The sequence below is a fragment of the Dendroctonus ponderosae genome, unplaced genomic scaffold (assembly GCF_020466585.1).
Source record: "Dendroctonus ponderosae isolate FM_Combo_2020 unplaced genomic scaffold, Dpon_F_20191213v2 Dpon_F_20191213_3, whole genome shotgun sequence".
In the NCBI taxonomy this organism is placed as follows: domain Eukaryota; kingdom Metazoa; phylum Arthropoda; class Insecta; order Coleoptera; family Curculionidae; genus Dendroctonus; species Dendroctonus ponderosae.
The window spans coordinates 14161465-14181462 of NW_026018508.1; the positions used below are offsets into that span (position 1 = coordinate 14161465).

The 19998-nt window shown below is 35.5% G+C and overlaps 6 protein-coding genes across 7 annotated transcripts in view; 2 read left to right on the forward strand and 4 right to left on the reverse strand.

Annotated features, from left to right (window-relative positions):
- LOC109537350 (putative defense protein Hdd11) overlaps window positions 1-9098 on the reverse strand; it is a 10750-nt gene extending 1652 nt beyond the window's left edge. Inside the window, exons 1-2 of one of the 2 annotated variants that reach the window (XM_019904017.2) lie at window positions 1673-1996; window positions 237-456 (exon numbers count right to left, since the gene is read on the reverse strand). In XM_019904017.2, coding sequence (XP_019759576.2) covers window positions 237-456; window positions 1673-1738 — 286 coding nt within the window. In that variant the 5' untranslated portion in view covers window positions 1739-1996. Of the gene's footprint in view, window positions 1-236; window positions 457-1672; window positions 1997-9017 lie in introns of those variants that run through there. The other variant, XM_019904018.2, reaches the window with a different exon arrangement.
- On the reverse strand, window positions 5203-6006 carry LOC125503813. The gene has a single exon (XM_048664733.1). It carries the CDS (start codon window positions 6004-6006, stop codon window positions 5203-5205), a length of 804 nt encoding a protein of 267 aa, XP_048520690.1.
- LOC109537348 (ubiquitin-like-conjugating enzyme ATG3) lies at window positions 6891-8956 on the forward strand. Its single transcript, XM_019904015.2, has 7 exons — window positions 6891-7155; window positions 7218-7396; window positions 7782-7923; window positions 8055-8180; window positions 8239-8385; window positions 8446-8573; window positions 8656-8956. The coding sequence occupies exons 1-7, from the start codon at window positions 7084-7086 to the stop codon at window positions 8804-8806; spliced, it is 945 nt and encodes a 314-aa protein (XP_019759574.1). The 5' UTR covers window positions 6891-7083; the 3' UTR covers window positions 8807-8956.
- Window positions 8614-14162, reverse strand: LOC109537345 (zinc finger protein 182). Its single transcript, XM_048665178.1, has 14 exons — window positions 13941-14162; window positions 13538-13799; window positions 13339-13485; window positions 12720-12814; window positions 12196-12424; window positions 11931-12142; window positions 11673-11869; window positions 10757-10918; window positions 10476-10706; window positions 10243-10421; window positions 9980-10181; window positions 9642-9837; window positions 9302-9511; window positions 8614-9237 (listed from the first exon to the last, which is right to left on the reverse strand). Exons 1-14 carry the CDS (start codon window positions 14145-14147, stop codon window positions 9073-9075), a joined length of 2694 nt encoding a protein of 897 aa, XP_048521135.1. The 5' UTR covers window positions 14148-14162; the 3' UTR covers window positions 8614-9072.
- A 1085-nt stretch (window positions 14163-15247) lies between these two features.
- The window catches only part of LOC109537538 (bcl-2-related ovarian killer protein), a 12946-nt gene continuing 8195 nt past the window's right edge, over window positions 15248-19998 (forward strand). The window contains exon 1 of the mRNA XM_019904321.2: window positions 15248-15543. The gene's annotated coding sequence lies outside the window, so the exon portion shown is untranslated. The remainder of the gene's footprint in view (window positions 15544-19998) is intronic.
- LOC109537536 overlaps window positions 16046-19998 on the reverse strand; it is a 5615-nt gene continuing 1662 nt past the window's right edge. The window contains exons 2-5 of the mRNA XM_048665299.1: window positions 19442-19632; window positions 17747-17909; window positions 17604-17694; window positions 16046-16424 (exon numbers count right to left, since the gene is read on the reverse strand). Coding sequence (XP_048521256.1) covers window positions 16143-16424; window positions 17604-17694; window positions 17747-17909; window positions 19442-19632 — 727 coding nt within the window. The 3' untranslated portion in view covers window positions 16046-16142. The remainder of the gene's footprint in view (window positions 16425-17603; window positions 17695-17746; window positions 17910-19441; window positions 19633-19998) is intronic.

Here is a 19998-nt window from a genome sequence, read left to right on the forward strand (position 1 = left end):
TACGATGATACCAAAGTGTTTCTATTGGTTGGAGATCTGTCAATTGGTCCTCCGTTCGTAAGACGGCGGACGAATTGACAGATCTCCAACCAATAGAAACACTTTGGTATCATCGTACCATCGTATAAACGGATGCATGGGACACAGGCTTTACTCAATCGTTTCAAAAGAGAATAAATTAAACTGAGCGCTATTAGAGGGCGAATTCTACGAAATAATTTGATCGAGTGGAATACCTTTGAACTGTTTTCCTGAAATGTTAATTTTTGTTTCTTCTCCAGCTTTGATTGTGTCGCTAGAGACTGAAACTTTGTAGGGAAAGCGAGTTTTTTGCGCGCTGACTGGATGGTTAGGTGTCATGTTGCCGCATACGGCTTCAGGAGCTCCTGCTGAATAGCCCCAAGCACTCGCCGCCACCGACAAAACCGTCAAAATCATTAGTTTGCTCATGGTGTTCTAGAAAAAATCCAAATTTGCATTAATTAGGAAGCTGCAGACGTAGTCGGTAAACACGTTAAGAAGGCATTGACCCAAAATAGTATTTCAATAGCATAAAAATGAATAAATTTATTTAAATAAGTGGCGTGTTACGTAACGGATTAAGTATCGCTGATCTTTGCAAGGCACGTTTAAAATTGATTGCCGATATTAAGTCATTGATTTGCCTCAAAACCCAGTTCAGGTAAAGTCGATGTGTTGCCACATTCGAACCGTGCAATCTGGTTATATCTTGATTAACAGCAATCAGTATGTCCATACATGTGAGTATGCGATTAAGTGAAATGCCTGAGTTTGCAAAACCGTTTCAAAAAAAATTCTGGATGACAAAATGCATAATTATTGCCCAGTGTAAACATTCTGCTATGCAAATAATACACTTGCATGGGCAAAAGTTATAATATGTAATTATGGAACAGTTATTTCTTTATAGTAAGAGATCGGCTCCGCCTGGTTAAAAACTACTTTCTAGCTTTTATATCGGGAACTTTTTGCATTTAAAATGTCCTTGCTACTACTGTTTTATAATGACTTAGCATAAGAACAGTTACAGTTTTTTTTTAATTTCAATTGAGTCCAATCCAAAAAAAAGCCAAACTCTTCAAATCAAGTTAGAACACGATAATGTTATTTTACTAGTTGAGGAGACGATCGTCTATCGCCTGCAGGCTAAATAATCCCAAATTACCAGAATCCAATTTTTAAAACCCTGCATTTACGGCCCCTTCTATAACATTTGGCTGCTGTTGCTTGTGTTTAGTGAGTCAATACGCCTTAATTACCAAGAACTGCGCTACTGTTTGGTGACTGAAAAATTAACTTTTTTCTATTTCTATAACATAAGCTATAATTCAAAAATGTGATGTACAAAACATACAATTATTCAAAAAAATTGCAAAGTTATTTGGTACTTGTCCCAGTCGATCATCTTGCTTCTGTGCAATGGACTGCAAAAAAATAATTATAAAATTTCTCAAAACCCAAATTTCTGTATGTTGTATGTCGATTAAAACTCTTATTTCTGAACTGAATAAAATCTAAAATAAATTGAATTCATATAAAAATTCATTCAATTTTTCTGATCTGATTTAAAACATTTTTTCTTATCATAACTTTTAAAAATATCTCCAAATCGATTATTTTAATGAAAATGATATGAAGATTTCGTACGTACCTCGAGATCTATATCCTTTAACACACGCAAACTGATACTGTACCCGACAACTAAGAACTTCTGCATATTTGCTTTCAAATCTATTCATCAGTTGGAGGGGGTGGGCAATCGTTAGTGCAACTTTTAATTAGTTAATTACATAATGAGACCAGGTGAAACCCAGTTAAATTTTGAATGTTGATTTATATATAGGGCGAGCAACTTTATGGCCATGTTTTAACAGTTTGTGGCATTTTAAACGCGGATAATGTTTGATCAACCGTTTAGTTACATTATTTTTTATTAATTTCATTCGATTTTTGTAGATATAATTTAAAGCTTAGAGGAAAACGGGAATTAGCGCAACATTTAATAAACGTATATAAATATTATAATATAAAAAACGAGTGTATTTTTTACATAAATTGACCCTCATCGCGGTATATTAATTTGAGGTCGTCACCGTTAAAAGCTATGCAAATAAACGCGTATATTATTAGTAGTAGAAAAACAAACACAAGTTATTAATATGCATATTTAGCATTTATTGATATTGCAAACTTACTTGCAGTATTAATAATAATAGTCATTATAAACTCTGCTAATTTTAGCAATTTATTCAGTGTTCTATGGAATTAAAAATGTAAACAACAACATCAGATTTATGTTGAAAGTCATAAAAATCAAAAATTTTAAACTTTTTTATTTACTTAATTGTAACACTGTCATAAATTGTTAACTATGTGGCATTTTGCTAGCTACACTGGCTTCCCGTAATGGTTGCTACTGGAACGCGTTATAATAGGCAATAAAAGTAAATAGATAATTTTTTAACGTGATTTCAAACTCATCATTTATTGGACCATTATAGTTTCATTAAACTGATATTATCTATATCTTGTTTGACGAACGGCGGAAAAAATGGAAAACACCTCAAATGAATCATTAGGCACAAGTTAAGAGCCTTAACTTCTAAATAACTTGATAAAGACGGTCACTTTTTGATTTTTTTTCCGATTTTCGCGAATTGTTTCAGTAATTTATCGAAGCACAAGATTTCGTGGAGGTTTTTAATTAAATAAAAAAAACAAGCCTGCAAGCAAGGAAATCATTATTCAAGAAACCATACAGGGTGTCCCATTAGCATGAAATTATTTGCTTGCGTCTAAACAATTAGATATCGACCGAAAATAAAAATAAAGTTTTTCCTTAATTTTGCTAAAGTTATTTCAAGAATAGCAGATTTCATAGAAGCAAAAGCCACTTGCAATAGTTTGGTTCCCCATAGTATATTTTCCGTTTGCACGCATCGTTGACCAGCAATTTGCTTTTCTTGCGAAAATTATTCCTCTGTGTCTTTATTCGGGTTTTTGAGGAAGTAATGATACAACAATAAATTGTCTATTCGCCAAATTGCCAAATATCATCATCTTTGATGAAAAAGAAGCATGTTGCTATCTCCGACAATTTCAGAGAAATTCCTTTTCAAGAGGAATCATTTTCCTAAGACGAATTTCCGTAGAACCAATTGACTAAAACAGACTTTTTGAAATGAAAAACCGTTTTTTCGTTTAAATTTTTTTGGAACTTTCTACTGCGCCTTTTAATACTGTTTTTGTTAAAGAAATGTTTCAGTCGATTGAAACTAAGTGAAAAAATTGCATTTGTTCCTCTAAAAGCCGAAGAAAGAATCATGTGGCTATTTCTTAACGTTTCTAAGATTTTTTTTCTTTCTAAGAATTTCTAAAAAACGCTTTAATGAAGTACTCAGTGCTTTGGTAAATGCAAATTATGACTTAAGGATACACGATAAGTATTTGTATTTAATGCCTATTCTAATCGTTTAGACGCATTTCATACATACTGATGGAACACCCTATACAAACACGCCTACCCATACTACCTTGGAAAAATCCTTGTTATTTCTTATAAATTATGACTGCTTGTCTTCATCATTTGTCTATCTAGGCGGCTAATTATTTTTGCGTTTGCTTTAGCGGCGGGTCTTAAACCCCAATTATAATCGGTTTTTCGATAAATTGGCCAGAAGTGGTTCACTTTTACTTTAGTTTATAGCGAACCGCCGGATGCACGTTATTTTTGCGCGTTTGTGTAATGCTGATTGTTATTTTTGATTTCTATAGAGGGCTTCTGAATAATGGGACCGAAATAAATATAAACTAGGACTTTGTCAATGTTAATAAGGCAAAATAAACCGCAACAAATTGTTAGGCAATTTTCTAGTTGTTTGGGTTCAAAATTCTTTCCAAACGGGTTTTCCCGAACATTGTTTATTAACTGATTACTTTTTTATTTATTTTCCTGACTGCGTGTTTCCTTCTTGGGCTCCAGCCGAAGTGTGAAACAAAAATTTGTATATCGTTTATTTCATAACGTTTCGACGAGACAACAGCGTCATCATCAGATTTAAAATTCATACAAACTCATAATTGGGAAACATTACATTCTTTTAGGTCTTTGCTGTCTTGAAACCTTCAATTTGTTTTCGCACGCTGAAAAACAAATTGAAGGTTTCAAGACAGCAGAGACCTGAAAGAATGTAATGTTTACCAATTATGAGTTTGTATGAATTTTAAATCTGATGATGGCGCTGTTGTCTCGTCGAAACGTTATGAAATAAACGATATACAAATTTTTGTTTCACATTTATTAACTGATTACTCACGATACAAATGCGTGGTACAAGCACAGGGTTTTTCTTGCTATTTTGATGAAGAAACAGTGTTTTTTTTGGACGTATGCGTTTTTACACCCGTTCCGAAAATCACCTCAATATTATCACTTGTGACCTGTTTTATATAAAATCTGTTCATTTAACTAATTCCCTTGAACACTTAAATGTGTGACCATGTTTAGAAGTCAAGAGCAAATAAAATGATTAGATCGAAACTGGTCAAGACTTTTATTCCAATACTATTTTTTTTTCATTTTAATTTAGCTTTAGCTTTCAAGTAATACAGCTGTGTAATGGTCGGCATTGAATAGGCGAGACTATTATAAAATTATGTGTATGAGAACCTTGACTTTACATTGCATTAAATTCCAAATTAGTTCCTCGTCACGCCATGGTGCACATAAAAGTTTGCTTTAAAAGATAACTTTTTTTATTAAGTATCTGTTTAATAAAAACAGTCAGTGAGATGAATATCTATAAAGCGATAATCGCATCGAATGTTAGATTGTGTATTTTGTTTAGTTATATTGCGAGGCACTTTTCTCGTTCTTTTGTTCCCAGAGAGTTTCATACGTTTGAATGCATTATTATTTTTAATAATTATGAAATTTTTGTTCTCGAAACCTTTCTCTCCTTTGCAAAGACAGAATTTTCAAGCGAATTGAAATTGAACGCGGAAAAAATACAGTTACATTCGGGAAACAAAAATGAAACAAGTTACTTGCATAAGCATGTTATTATAATGAGGAAAAATCATCGATTAATACAATATGTATGAAAATAAACGCATGAATATCACAGCAATCGATCAGTCAGTTAAACAATATTTACCACGCCTACGCTACTGAGAATTTGCTCATTTTACAGCAATTGCAAGATAATTATTAATAAAATAAATCGGATCGTCCTGACTGGCCCAGTCTTGAAGTGGTCGCTGATTACGAAATGGGTTTTCTTTTGGTTCGTGCAGGACTTTAACCTGAGCAGTTGCCTGAATTATTTGCAAATCTTTCCGGATCTCTTGCAAAGTATACGCGGTTAGCAGTAGGGGAACCCCAGCATTTTGAATCAAACATTTAACGCTGCTCTTCCAGGGATCGTAGCTACTTTCATAAAATTCGTGCAGGCCGCTGTTGAATGCTACAACTATATCAGGCTGAATCAAATGATCAGCCACTTCATGGTACAACGATGGGTAACATTTCGCCTCTGCTGTAATGAAATTGGTTCTTTTTCTACAGTTTTCGCAAAATTGCCTTTGGATGTTTTGGAAATCTATGGGCAAGTCGGGGGCTTCAGGCCCAATAAACGCCACAGAAAATACTTGTAAGTTGAGTATCCAATGGAAAAATATTTCAATTGTTAACGCCCAATTTAGACTATACTCGAGTGCGGTTGCACCAACTATATGAATGCCCAAGAATGGCTTGGCCAGTTGGCGATTTTTAAGGATCCCACTTTGATTCAGTGCAAACAGAACTGTTAATCCACTCAGAATTTCATCACAACTATTGATATAGTTCAGATCTGTAGTTGATAAATGCCTGTTAGTCACATAATTGAGAAACTCTAAACTTTCCGGGATGGTTTGCTGATTAGGATTTGGTGCTTTCAACGTAAAAGCTTCCACAGGAATGTTGCGAAAAAAATAGCAATCCATGTCCGAGGACAACCGGAAAAGCTTGCAAAACTTTTGGTGTTTTTCCTGATGGCGCAAGTAGTGCTCGTTGCTGCAATAAAATGCACTCGAACACTGCTCACAATCAACCAAAATCTCCCTTTTGAAACAGACAGCACACACTCTGGGGAACATGAACATTTGCGCCTCTGCCTTCAACAACTTGCGGCCCAACTTCAGCTGCCATAAAAGCCCCCTTTGCTGAATATACCTTACAAGATCAGTGTGGCTTTTAACTTTGTATTGGATATAGTTATTTTCGCTGGCGATTACTTTGCAAAGCGCTTTGTGACTGTCCCATTCTAGTAGCTGATGCTCTTTGGAACAATACGCTACCACCTTGCACTGCGCACATCGTTTAATGGGGTGCATTAAGCGCGTTTTGCAGCTAGAGCAAGTGGAATGTGAAAAGAAGTCGCTGTTTCCCTTCATTTTCGCCTCTACTCGAGTTTGTGGCTCGTCAGATTGGGATTTTTCACTTTATATAACCGATGTTTATCCTCTTAATCGCAACGGATATTTTACTTTCATACAGAAAAACTGTTAAATTCGAATAATTCGTGTTCAATTCAAAAGGTTCTTTGTTTACCAAAACAACAGATATCTTAATCCAATTATGACGTTTTGGGTGTCATTTAATTAACGGCTTTGTGTTAGATTTGGCAACTTGCACGACTAGAGAATGGGGAAACCAACAATTCAAACAATTGCCATTTTCAGAAATAAAAATAGAAAAGGGCATTAGCACAGTGAAAAATCTTAAGAAATAAATTAAATAATTAATAGTGAGTATTTTATCGACGGTTTCTATTTTTCATAGCTTTGTTGCCAAACATCCACATTGATTTTTTTTGAGTTTGTCACTACCTAAAAACGCAAGAAGATAAGTCAAGCAACCGTAATGTCAGTCTCAGAAGAAATCAATATCAAAACCAGTAAAAAACCTTAAATTCTTGTGTGGTTTATAGATTAGTGAAATAAAATATTTCACTTCAGTGATGGTGTGTGTAGAATAAACAGTTGGCTTGTTATCACCACGAACATTGCGACTCAATCATTATGCAGAACGTAATTAATAGCGTTAAAGGAACTGCCTTAGCTGTGGGTGAATATTTGACCCCAGTTTTAAAGGTGAATATACGCAAGTAGCGTGCCCTGGCAGTAATAATAATAAATGCGAATTCAATCTTCAGGAGTCAAAGTTTCGTGAAACCGGCGTTTTAACTCCCGAAGAATTCGTAGCCGCTGGAGACCATCTTGTTCATCATTGTCCCACCTGGCAGTGGGCAGTTGGAGATGAATCAAAAGCGAAACCGTATTTGCCCAAACGTAAACAATTTTTAATTACGAAGAATGTGCCATGTTCCAGAAGGTGAGTTTAAGTTGACTGAAATTCAGTTTTCGATAGTGCCAATAAAGTATGTGTTTGTCGAGACGAGTGGACGAGCCTTCGGTTGCATTATCGGTAAATAATATGCATTTCATCCAATGTTCCAATTAATTAAACGTAAATATCTTGGTTTACACAAACATTTTTTATCGCAATTTAAAAATAATTTAAACACAAGTGTTTTTCCACATTCATCACATGATAGAAATATGCGAAATTGACTAGAAAGTGTTTGGATTTAAAGTAACTATAGGTGGTCATCTACCTAATTTAAAACCTTGCTGTTCGACTCAAACATTTCTGCTAATGATGGCTGAAAATATCTGGGATTTATTGCATTTGATATCAAAGCTATACCGAATTCCAGATGCGAGCAGATGGAATATTCAGATGATTTAGAGAGAATTATAGAGTCTGATGATGCGGACAATGGCTGGGTTGATACCCACCATTATGACAAAGACAATGCCTCCATTGAAGATAAAATATCTGAAATGACTCTAGAAAAGGTAAAATCATTGGTTTATATTTTGCCCAAATCTACAAACATTAACACAATTTGATAGAAATCTAGTGAAAATTAAACAAATTATTTATCTAGTTTCACTCAAATAAACCCGTGTTGCATACATGTTTTCAGGCAGAGAGCATGGAAGAAGCTGCACTGAAAACCGACAATCATAATAGTGATGATGAAGAGGACGATGATGATGAAGCGGCTGATATGGAAGAATTTGAAGAGAGCGGCATGTTGGAAGATGATCAGGTCAGATCAGAATCGATCAACAAAAATGTACTCTACTGATCTAATTTTGAATATTTAGGTTGCCAAGGTGGTCAAGCCCACCGCAACAGCTGGAAAAAGTGACGCCGATGAAGGAGAAATAGTCAGAACTCGCACTTACGACCTACATATAACTTACGATAAATATTATCAAACTCCTCGATTGTGGTTAACAGGATACAATGAGGTGAAACTTCAACCACGATTATTAACAAAAATATTTGGTTTCAACGAATGAATTTTCCAGAAACATGAGCCTCTAAGTGCCCAGGAGTTTTTCCAAGATGTAAACAAGGACTATGCCATGAAAACGGTAACATTGGAATCGCATCCTCATTTAAGTGGGCCTAAGATGGCTTCTGTACATCCTTGCAGGTATAAAATATTTTTCTCTTAAGAAAAGTGATTGAAAAAATACTCATACAAACCGGTTTTAATTAAGTAACATTATTTGTAGACATGCTGAAGTGATGAAAAGTATAATAGAAACCGTAACTGAGGGCGGAGGGGAATTAGGAGTTCATATGTATCTAATTATATTTTTGAAATTTATGCAGTCTGTAATACCCACCATAGAATATGATTACACCCAAAATTTTAAAATGTAAACTATTTTGTTGCTTGTTTTTTATCCTGAACTATTTTATTTGTTTACACTGTTAGATATATAATTATTGAGTAAATGTCTTCTGCAATAATGCATGAAACTCATTTTGTATTACACTTTTTGTTATTATAGATAAAAGCACGCAATTCAATCACAAGGTGTTTTTTTTCATTATTTGTAGCCGTGTCATTTTATAGCATAAAAAGGTTTACCTTAATAAAAACCGAGCATCTGTTCAGCAAATAGCTTTAGGAAGAAACAAGAGCTTTAGCTCATCGTCAGAAACGAGTTTTCATCGAAACCAGTAATGAAACAAACTTTTCCATCTTCAGAAATAAACGTTTGTTTATCCTCGCTGGTAACCGAATTGCAGTTGTCTTCTAGAAATTGCAATTCTGAGTTTAATAAATTTGAGCCGCTGCTAGCTATCAGCTGGAATGAAAAAGTATTCTTTTCATTAACAAAACCTCGGATCAATAGTGTTTATTGCCATTACCTCTTGCTGGGAATCTTCCTCGTCTTGATCCTCACTTTGTTCATTAGAAAGAATGTTGAAATTGACTAATCTTCCATCGGGAAGCAATCCTTGAAAGTTTTTATTTCCTGATGATACGATCAAGATTGGCTGACCGTCTGCAGTAGTGATGTTAGTTGCGTTGCCTTCGTGATCCAGTAAATCGTGTATTTGTAAATCAGAAGGATGAATCTATCAAGTAAAGGCAAAACATATAATATAATTAGAAACAATTCAAAGAAAAAGTCCTAAATGTAAAACGTATGAAAAAAAAAAGGAATTGTGAATCGATGGATTGCAGCAGGAAACACCCGCAACTTACAGGTAACGGCATCGTTTTCAGATCACCATTTTGCGTTTTTATCACAGGAATTAGATCATCGGAAATAATGGCAAGCTGGGATTCAGCAGATGACGAGGGAACTTCCGCAGGTTTCTGAACGGCCAGTAGCGATGCGGCGTCATTTTTCAAATGGATTTTTTTGTGCTTTTTCAGGTTACTACCATCCGAAAATGCTCTACAATTAAAAAGGCAATTGAGAGCATATTTTTCGGCTACGCCAGCAAAAAAATGCCTATAAGCGACGAGTAAAGTGAAGGAAAATACAAATCCAATAAGAACTTGCCTTCGACTATTCATTAGACCTCATTGCTACTCACTTGTTACACACGTCGCATTTATATTTCTTCACTCCTAAATGAACACGCTCGTGTCTAACACATGCCCATTGCTCTGGGAACGTTTTTGGACAATACTTGCAATGAAACGGTTTTTCGCCCAAATGCCGCCGAATGTGTGTATCATAAATATCCTTGTGAAGGAAGCTTTTCAAGCAGTACTTGCACGTAAACGGCTTTTCCCCTAAACAAACCAAATTAACCATTCACTTTTGGTCGGTGTATCTGGCATTTTACCACATTACCGGTATGTCGTTTCATGTGCAACTTGTGCTGGGATGAAGTTGTAAAAGCGCGCCCACATAAATTACATTCGAACGGTTTGTCTCCCGTGTGAATCCGTTCATGCTCCACCAGATTTCCTTTTTGAGAAAATGCTTTGTTGCACACGGTGCACTTAAACGGTTTAACTCCGTTGTGCCATCTAATGTTTAATAAATTTTAATTAATTAAACCCAAAAGGTTTCACCGCACTTACTTCAGATGCACCCATAGGGAGGCCTTATGCACAAACATGTTCCCACAAATCGGACACACAAACTGCTTGATTCCCTGATGGACTTTTTCATGCGTTGTTAGATTCGTTTTTGACTTGAATTGGCGACTACACTGTTCACATTTAAACGGTCTATCATCGCTGTGAACCGTCTGATGTCGCAGTAAAAGTTGCCGATGTTTAAACGATTTGTTGCATTTGTTGCACATGAACCTAAAAACTCATGGGAAATATTCGATATGAAAAAAATGGGGCATTTCTACTTTTTATTTCCATGCTCAGCGTTCTTGTGATACAAAAGGCTACTGGGGTGATGGAAGATTTTCTCGCATACATCGCATTTGAAGCCATCCAGTGCTTTGCTAGGGACCTCAGATTTATGCACAATCATATGATTTTTTAAACTGCACGCGTACGCAAATTTCCTGGAATCATTAAAAGAACTTTAGGAATTTTCTCTAGAACCATGTATATTATTAAAGCTGACGATAGTTGATGTCTTATAGACAGACAAATTTAAGGTTTCAAGAAGGCAAAGACCTAAAAGAACGTTAGTATTTACCAATCCTGAGTTGGTGTAAATTTTAAATCTGATGATGGCGCTGTTGCCTCGCCGAAACGTACTGAAATAAACGATATGCAAAATTGTCTACTTCACACTTTGACTGAGACCCAGGAAAGATAAGAATATTCTATTGATTGATGGTTACCAGTTTCATTTTATTAGCAAAACAAGAGCGAAACCATTGCTTTTTCATTCACAGGTAACACTTATAAAGTTCGTTGAAAAACATACACTTTACAGGTGGAAAAGTACCGAAAACGGTGCTTTGTATTTTGATAATAAAATTTAAATTTTCTGGCAAAAGCACATCATCGTAAATCTCTGCACAGCTATTTTTGATTACGTGTATTCGGACCACCTTGAGACAAAAGTATGCTTAAGGGGTTTAAACATAAAATAGTCGATTTTTTCAAAACCGTGCTTTGATTTTTGCTCATATTTAGAGAACCTGTAGAGTACCAGACCTCTAGTTTCTTCTACTGGAGAGAGCATTAACGTTCGCTCTTTTTGATCTCAAATATCGTTTTAGAAAAATTTCTCAGGAAATTCCAAAATGCCTAAATAGTCGATTTTGGCTACTGTTATGTGTATGATTGCGCCTAGTTAAGACTTACTTGTCACAGATTTCGCATTGAAATGTTTTTTTCTCGTCATGTACTGCTTTGAAATGCACCTCGTAGTTTTGTTTGCAAGTGAATGATTTTTCGCACTTATCGCACTGATAAACATTGTCATTGCGTTCGAATCTCTTAGCACCAATCAGTATATTTTCAGAAACATCAATGGCGTCCGGGAGCTGAACTATTCCATTCTGAAATAAATTCTTAATCATTTTTTATGGCCAGACAAATTGAAACTCGTTAGATACGTACAATCTTGCTAATTAACTCAAACGCGGAAATTCCTTGATGGCCAGTTTCATTCTGATGATTAACAATCACTTCCCGACTTTCATCTTGAACCGAGCAATTCTCATGCTCACAGCCGAACTTCAACTTGTGGCTCCGTTTGTGCATTTCGCATCTGCCATAATGTTGAAACTCCTTTTTGCATATTTCACACGTATACTTTGGTTTGGAAACGGCTTAAAATGTAGCATTGCAGCCTACTAAGCTGATATTTTATTCATTAGAATACCTCTCTTTTTAACTTTCTCATGTACAGGTTTGGTTTTCATGAATACTAACTGTTCAACCATCTCTTCTCCATGATCCTCCAGAACTTTCCCTACGACCGCTTTGGGCGCCTCGTTTTTTTCTGTTGGAGTGAAACGTTTTTCGTTAGATCCTCTTTCGTCTTGTTCGAAATTATCAGTTTCATCATCCACAATACCTTCCTTCTTCAATATATTTACCAATTCTTTTCCCTGAAAGTCCAGTGTAATCAGAATTCAAACCCCTGCATACTGGTAGAATTTAAGCAAATTTATATTTTTACAACAAAACAAAAATTTTACTTCTTTTTCCAATATTAAATGCAAAAGTAACTTGAAGATGTCGGTTTTTCTCGAAAACTTCAGCAATTGAAAACATTTTTAAAGCGGATCCATATCTATACAAAAAAGACACAAAAAGAGTTTTCATCGATTGCAACCGACAAGGATTTTGCTGTAAACTCTTACCTCTTATAAGTGTTTTCACTTTTTTTTAAAAGAAACTTACATGCACAACACCTGCGTATCGGGCAGGAGGGCGTATTTTCCGTTTTCGTGGAAGACTGGTGTTTTCTTCGGGGACTTCTTGCTTCATTGAATCATCTGAAACAACATGAGATCATCAAAATCATACCATTCTTACACAGGGTGGACCAGAGCAAGTGTGGAATCTCCCCGATTCGCAAATAACACAAGTTTGTACAATGTTCTTGTCTACCTCCTTCGTCCACAGAGCTCCAGGGTCTTAAAAATGTTTTTTTTAATAATGAGTAAATTGGAATGTTTTTATGAATAAGAGCGGACAATCGTGCATCAAAAGAAACCATTAATACAAATTTGTTTCAGCGCGATAATTAACAGAAGAGCAGAGCAGCAGAATTAAACATAACGGCGATTCTAAACATTATTTTTGCTGCTCTAATATACACCTAAAAAAATAAGCAATTACCCCAATCGGTATGATTGCTTCTGGAGCAAAAAAAGATTTTAAAGTCCGTTCTTGAAGAACTGAAGAACCGCTACCTCTTTAGAAGAAGGCCGGAGAAACTGGCATATTTGTTTTCTTCTATTCTGAATGCGAGAGATCGACCACCCATTACATGCAGAGTGTAGCTCATGGCTCATACCTAGCTCTTCAATAGGTGGTTCAGTTGGAGTGCTTTCAGCTACGGCAGCCTTTGGAGGTCTGCCTCGTTTCCTTTTGGGCTTATCCAGGCCTTCAGCGCGTAGAACCAGTTGGTGATCGGGTGAAAACAGGGGCCCGTCACTGTAAACTAAGATAAACGATCAATGAGCAGTCCCACAGACGCCTGTGTGAGCCCTCACTTTGGATAAGGTACTTTTCCCCATTCTCATCAGTCTGGATAGCATATGTTTCCACACTAGTGTTCGGGTTATGGTTCTGTAGGGCCTGTTCCAGTTTTTGCCGTTCTTTTTCTTCCCGATAACACTGATCTTTGTGGGACTTTAACAGATCCCTTAGCCTCTGTTGGCCCTGGATAATTAGGTCCATAAAAAGCTTGGTGGCCTCCAACTGGATATGACAACCAGGGCATATTGTTTTGGGGTACAAATCGTCGCTTATAACCTGTTTAGGAGACAATAACAATTTTAGAGGTTTTGTTATTGTTGCCATCTCGCTTTGACTATTTTGTTACTCAAATGCAAGAGGGACAAAAGGCATATACTGAGTAAATCAAGAACACTTTTGCTGGATTTTCATACGAACCTTCAATGGCAAATAGGTGTTGACCATTGTAAACAACCCCTCCGCATTGTCGTTGGGTTCATATAAACTGATGCCATTCTGGTTTTCTTCACTGCACAGTCTGCAAAGTCTGGAATCTTCCAACAACACACCAGAATCCAATTCCAGTTCCTCCATTGCTTCATTGACTAGTTGACGAAATTTTCGAAAAGTCAGATGGGAAGGCATGGTACAAGTAACTGTAAGGTGCAACGAAATGTTGCCAATTTTGGATATAGATGGCGGCAGGTTAAAAGAGTATTTTCGTGCTCGGAGCGTGCGTGCGTGCACACATCACATAAATCCAAGTGCATGTTTAATTCTGTAATAAGGGTTGTACCTATTTGTATTTCCTATATAGGAAATAATTCAGGCATAAAAAATGTGCAAAATCAGAATTTTACGAGTTTTATATGTGCGTTTCCAAATCTTAAAAATAACGAATTGTGGTATTTTTTTCAAATTTTCACTTTTACTAAATATTTTGCCAGCTTGTTGGTCTATTGTTTTCAATTTTGGAACTCTTTCTGCAAATGTCTCCATTTCATATTCAAAATCGAACCTTCACACCTCAGTTTAACTGTGATAAAATCTAGCTTTTTTTAAATCACCGTTTTACTATAATTACAAAAAAATAAAGAACTTAAAAATTAACCTATTTGAAAATATAATACTAAAAGCCAATATAATATTTACTAAATTATTGTGATGGGCGATGCAAGTAAATTACGAATCACGCAGTTATATATTAGTATCGGTTGTTTGTCGGTGCTGAATTTTTACGCAACTTTCTGGTTTACCGCGCTTCGACTTCTACTTAAAAACAATAAAAAAATAATATAAAATCAGCATGTTAATTGCTATATTTATGCCACTACTACTAACTTACAGAGATTTTTTAAATATTCATACGAGGAAACGATAGAATTAATAGAAAAAGGTAGACCCATGAACAGATGTTATTATTGAAAAAACTGGTGTAACTAGGAGGAAAATTTATACACGTAAATTTGTTAGATATTTATTTAAAACTTATTTATTTTTAAATTTCTGGCTTTTTTAATTTAATTCACCCCAACAAGGAGAAGTACTGAACAAGACTGTCAACAGAAGGATTCCGTTTGCAAAAAACGAAATTTTATTTATATTTCAGCATGTGTTTACTAATTGGTAATTTGGTTTTTCCCAATTTGAGGCCGTTTTCATTGCCACTGGAACGATTGCTGAAGCACGTTATCTACACCTAACAAGATCGAGATGATTGCTAATTGTTCAATATCGTAAATTAAGTTGAAGCATTTACACACGTTTTGCGACGATGTTCAATATTGATGTTTGTTAAACTTAACGCTAAAGCGCACAGTCTGCGGATACCTTCAGTCCAACCCAGCCGTTAAAACTGTAAGCTTTTAAATAAAAGTTTTCCAGTTAATTAATACAGTTTTCCGGTCTGAGAGTTCTTCGTCGAGTGTATAAAAACAATGTTCATTTGGCTGCAGTTTTTGTGATAATGAATGGTCAACATCTGCACATTTTTGCCATTGCTTTGCAACTTTTGGTGATAGCGAGGATGTAATTAAATGAGGTATTTTTTAAACTTTTTCACGTGTAATGTGCGCAATTTTTGCAAAAATCAACAATATCATTGGGTGAATTAAAATTACATGAAAACTTCTCGCAAAAAAACTCGATGGTTGAGCGCTTACGGAAATTTGTACGTGTTTTGGGGACAAATTATTATTTGTTAATCTTTCGACTGTTGCATTGGTAGGCCACATAATGTTATCGATTGACGAAATTGCCGATTGCATACAGAAACACTCATGTCATATGAACGATTATTTCTTAACAATGTCAAACGATAATTAATTTTTATAATCCACACATTCAAATGCGGTTTTTATTGCCTTCATTTATCTTGGACGCATTCATTACTTTTAATCGGCTGGCAAAGCGTTTGCAGTTATTCACTTTAGAAAATTAAGAACCGAGAAATGGATGGATACATTTTTATTTTATTGGGGCCAAAAAGACAATTTTATATAGATACACTAGGTGGAAATTTGCTCTGGAATAAATTCGGTGAATACTTTTGTTAAACATTCTTGTTAAACTTTATTGGAAAACTGACGAAATTTTATAAATTAAATAAAAATAACAGAATAACAATTAAAGAATCGCGTACTATCGACGATGATCGCGCCGACGCACTACGACAAAAGCAACTAAACCGAAAATTACGGCCACTAAAGATAAACACAAAAAAGCCGAATAATAAAAATAACTAGTCGAATTACTTTTAGTTGCACGATGACTGATCGGTTCCACTTTGAATTTGAACTGCGTCTCCCAATCTTGTACATTTACATGTTCAACATGTTCATTTTCAGTTTTATTGCGACTGTAAGTCTCAATTGGCAACGTCCGTTTGGTCCTGGGATTGGATGGATCTAAACAGGATTGGTCCTAAAAATATTTCCAGTATTGAAACTAGTGGGTTTTTCGGGTTTTTAGGCCGTCGTACAATAGAATTTCTTCCTGACGTTTCGCAAGCACGAGTGGCTTGCATCTTCAGAGGTGGTTTCCACACCTGTACGACGGCCTAAAAACCCTAAAAACCCACTAGTTTCAAGGAATGGCCTCGAAAGGCTGTTTTGACATTTCCAGTATTGTTATTTGTAATGCAATTTTGAAATATTTCCTGATAAAAATTACTTAAGAATGCTTGCTTTTCCATCTACATCAGGGACCTGTAAATTTCATGAACATTTTTTAAGTAAATACTTTAATACTCTGTGGTTGCTAATGACTAAAGTAGTCCATCCTACAGTTGCAAAAATACAATTCGCTCTTTAGCAGCTACTAGCATTTCGGCATTGAAACACTTTTAGGTTGAACTTAAAAATGTATATGTTGTATGTACTATTTAACAATAGAGCCGCTTCAACTTCAAACGCGAATAAATACATATATTCCTAATACAAAAATAAATTATACAACCTATGCAAATAATTATATATATAGAATATTCGGCGTATAATTTTCCCGTCAAGGATTGCGTCCAGTAAACCCAAAAGCATTGAGCTGACTCACTTGAAGAATTTTTAATTAGCGACCCTAATTGGCGCTGTTGAAACACGCCTGTTAAAGTTTTAAAACATCGTTAACACATTATAATTATCCCGAGATTATTAACATGCAGCATGGTGTTTATACGTTCACGTGACCAGACTTTCGCCATATAAACAAGCTGGAAATGCCGCCAAATTGCGAAAAAACAACGTAATTTTGCTAGTCTTTATGAGTTTTAAGTTCGTTTTGGGAATTAATGTTCAGACAATGAGTGGAGCAGAAAAGCAGAAAAGTCAATCAACTCGTTAAGGCGATGTGAAACAGGAAAATTGGAAATTAATTGCTCGATTTGACCAGCTGGTTGTTTCACTAGGTATCAAATTATTTAATTATTCACTGTACAGTTGGTACATGAAAACCCAATTAAAATAGAATTTAAAAAAATGGCAAACTGTATTTAATTGAATTGAGATAGATGGCGAAGAGCCTGCAAATTGCCGTGCAAGATGAAACCGATATTGAACAGCTTAAGAATACTTGGACGTCCCATCAAAAGATGTTAGATGATCTCACCTTTGAACAATCCGCCACGTTCAAACAGCCCTGCGTTCGTACAGAAACCACCATTTCATCCCCTTGTGGGGAGTCTTGGAACAGAAAAGCCCTAAAATTGTGTAAACCTGACCTCTTTTTCAGTTGGGATTTTTTCCATTTACCTAAATTGAAGCTCGGTGATAAGCGGATTGATTTTTTGCGGATGTCTCGGGCAAATGCTTCGCATTTCGGGATTCACGCATCCTTGCTGATTCACCAGCAGAGCAGTTTTTTTGGAATTTAGTCCTGTTATGAGTACCGGGCCTATTAGGCTGTTTTTCCAGCCTGAAAAAAACAATTTTATATTTTCGAACAGAACTGTCGGGAATTAGCGAACAGGAAAATAAATATTTAATAAAAACAAATTTGGAAATTTTAATTCAGAACCTGCTGCCCGGTTTTTTCCTTAGATTTCGGAAAATTTCCCCAAACTTAAGGCCCGGGGAACTAATTTCTTATGTGGAATCACCCCTTTAATGTTTGTAGAAAGTTTCATTTGAGAACAACCTGACCGAATAGCATTAGGACCCACCAAAAGATTGTTTGTAGAACCCAAACAATTTTAAATTGGCAAATAATTCAATAATCGCACCAAGATAAAATGAACTGAAACAGAAAAACAGCGGGAAGTTTGCCGGATTATGAACTAAAAATAGCCGAACATAAATCTGATAAGACAGAATAACTATTAAAAAATGTCGCATCTGGACACGCACAAACACTTAGTTTTATCAACTAGTTAAAAATTTGTTTCCTGGCAGAGAAACAGATGCTGAGAAAATATATGGACAATATTTAGGAAAAACCACTTGCTTTTTGGATGTTCATGTCTTGGAGTCGAAGTACGAAAAACTTTCCAACAGATAGAAAAATTAGTTCTAGTATTCAGGTAGAACGTAAATTGAATACTTGGGTGGACAAGTTGACTACATTCAATGTTAAATGGGTAAAATTAGCAAATTGCTTTTCCTTAGAGTGTCAGCGACAAAATTAGCAAATTATTTTGAACTAAAAAGAGTTTCGAACTAAAAAGGCGAGACAACAGCGCCATCATCAGATTTAAAATTTACACAAACTCATGATTGGTAAAAATCAATGTTCTTTTAGGTCTTTGGCTTCTTGAAACCTTAAATTTGTCTGACAGCGCCATCATCAGATTTAAAATTTACACAAACTCATGATCGGTAAAAATCAACGTTTTTTTAGGTCTTTGCCTTCTTGAAACCTTCAATTTGTCTCTCGCAGACAAATTTAAGGTTTCAAGAAGGCAAAGACCTAAAAGAACGTTGATTTTTACCAATCATGAGTTTGTGTAAATTTTAAATCTGATGATGGCGCTGTTGTCTCCATTCCCAGGAAAGATAAGAAAATCATAACAAGTACACGCAGTCAGGAAAATAAATAATTGAAATTAGTGTAGTAAAAAACTGTTGAAATCAATTTAAACTTCTTGATAGCTGACTAATTTTTGCCCAATACTCGGTTGTTACACGGTACTAAAATTTTATTTCTTCAGCATGATAGTTTTCAACACCGAATGTTAGTTCAGAACCATTTTGTCTGGAGAAAATCGCTTGCTAATTTTAACAAGTATGAGAAAAAATCAAAACAAACTAATCTGCGGGCCATTTTTAATTTTAAAATTATTTTCGTTAAGGGCCGCTTAATTTCATATTTCAATCGATAAAAAATGTATTTTTTTATAATTGCAATTTATATTTGGCCCTATACATTTTTGTATCGCAAAACTCCCGATATCCAAAAAGTCTGTGGCATATTAATTTTCTGCCCAATTTTATTGCACCTTCTGCTCTTACCATCTCCTTCATTTACCACTGTTCTCAACAGAAGACTTTCGCCCAATTCGAGGACGCTGTCCGATTGGACCTTTTGATCATAAACTTGACCACCTGGCTGCTTTCTGAATATGCCAATTCGAGTTTTTAGGTCTTTTTGAGATCCTCCAGCGGCTATTACTCCAGCGTTTGAACGCGCCCTGGAAATATGTCTAGAAAACAAGAAAAATTGCTTCCAATCATACCACGATAAGTTTATTTATACTTTTGTCTTTGGTTGCAATAAAAATAGTTTTTCCTAATTTGCAACGTTCATCTTTGACCTTATAAATGCAGCTTTTGCCCATAAAAATTAAACCGAAATACTTAATCGGGATAAGTCACAGAATCTAGTTGCAATCTTTGATTTGAATAAGACGAAACATTTTTTATAGCAAAAAAGATAGACTTTCGAGGCCATTCCTTGAAACTAATGGGTCTTTCGGGTTTTTAGGCCGTCGTTCGGTAGAATTTCTTCTTGACGTTTCGCAAGCACGAGTGGCTTGCATCTTCAGAAGTGGTTTGCTTGAACGCTTACA

Excerpts from the sequence above, each read along its gene's own strand:
- LOC125503813 (XM_048664733.1), bottom strand. The coding sequence starts at position 6,006 with ATGGATTGCTATTTTTTTCGCAACATTCCTGTGGAAGCTTTTACGTTG.
- LOC109537348 (XM_019904015.2), top strand. The coding sequence starts at position 7,084 with ATGCAGAACGTAATTAATAGCGTTAAAGGAACTGCCTTAGCTGTGGGT. Across the intron at positions 7,156-7,217 it reads ATTTGACCCCAGTTTTAAAG|GAGTCAAAGTTTCGTGAAAC; the intron begins GTGAATATACGC and ends TTCAATCTTCAG. Across the intron at positions 7,397-7,781 it reads AATGTGCCATGTTCCAGAAG|ATGCGAGCAGATGGAATATT; the intron begins GTGAGTTTAAGT and ends ACCGAATTCCAG.
- LOC109537345 (XM_048665178.1), bottom strand. The coding sequence starts at position 14,147 with ATGCCTTCCCATCTGACTTTTCGAAAATTTCGTCAACTAGTCAATGAA. Across the intron at positions 10,707-10,756 it reads GCTGAGCATGGAAATAAAAA|GTTCATGTGCAACAAATGCA; the intron begins GTAGAAATGCCC and ends ATGAGTTTTTAG. Across the intron at positions 10,422-10,475 it reads TCCCTATGGGTGCATCTGAA|ATGGCACAACGGAGTTAAAC; the intron begins GTAAGTGCGGTG and ends ATTAAACATTAG.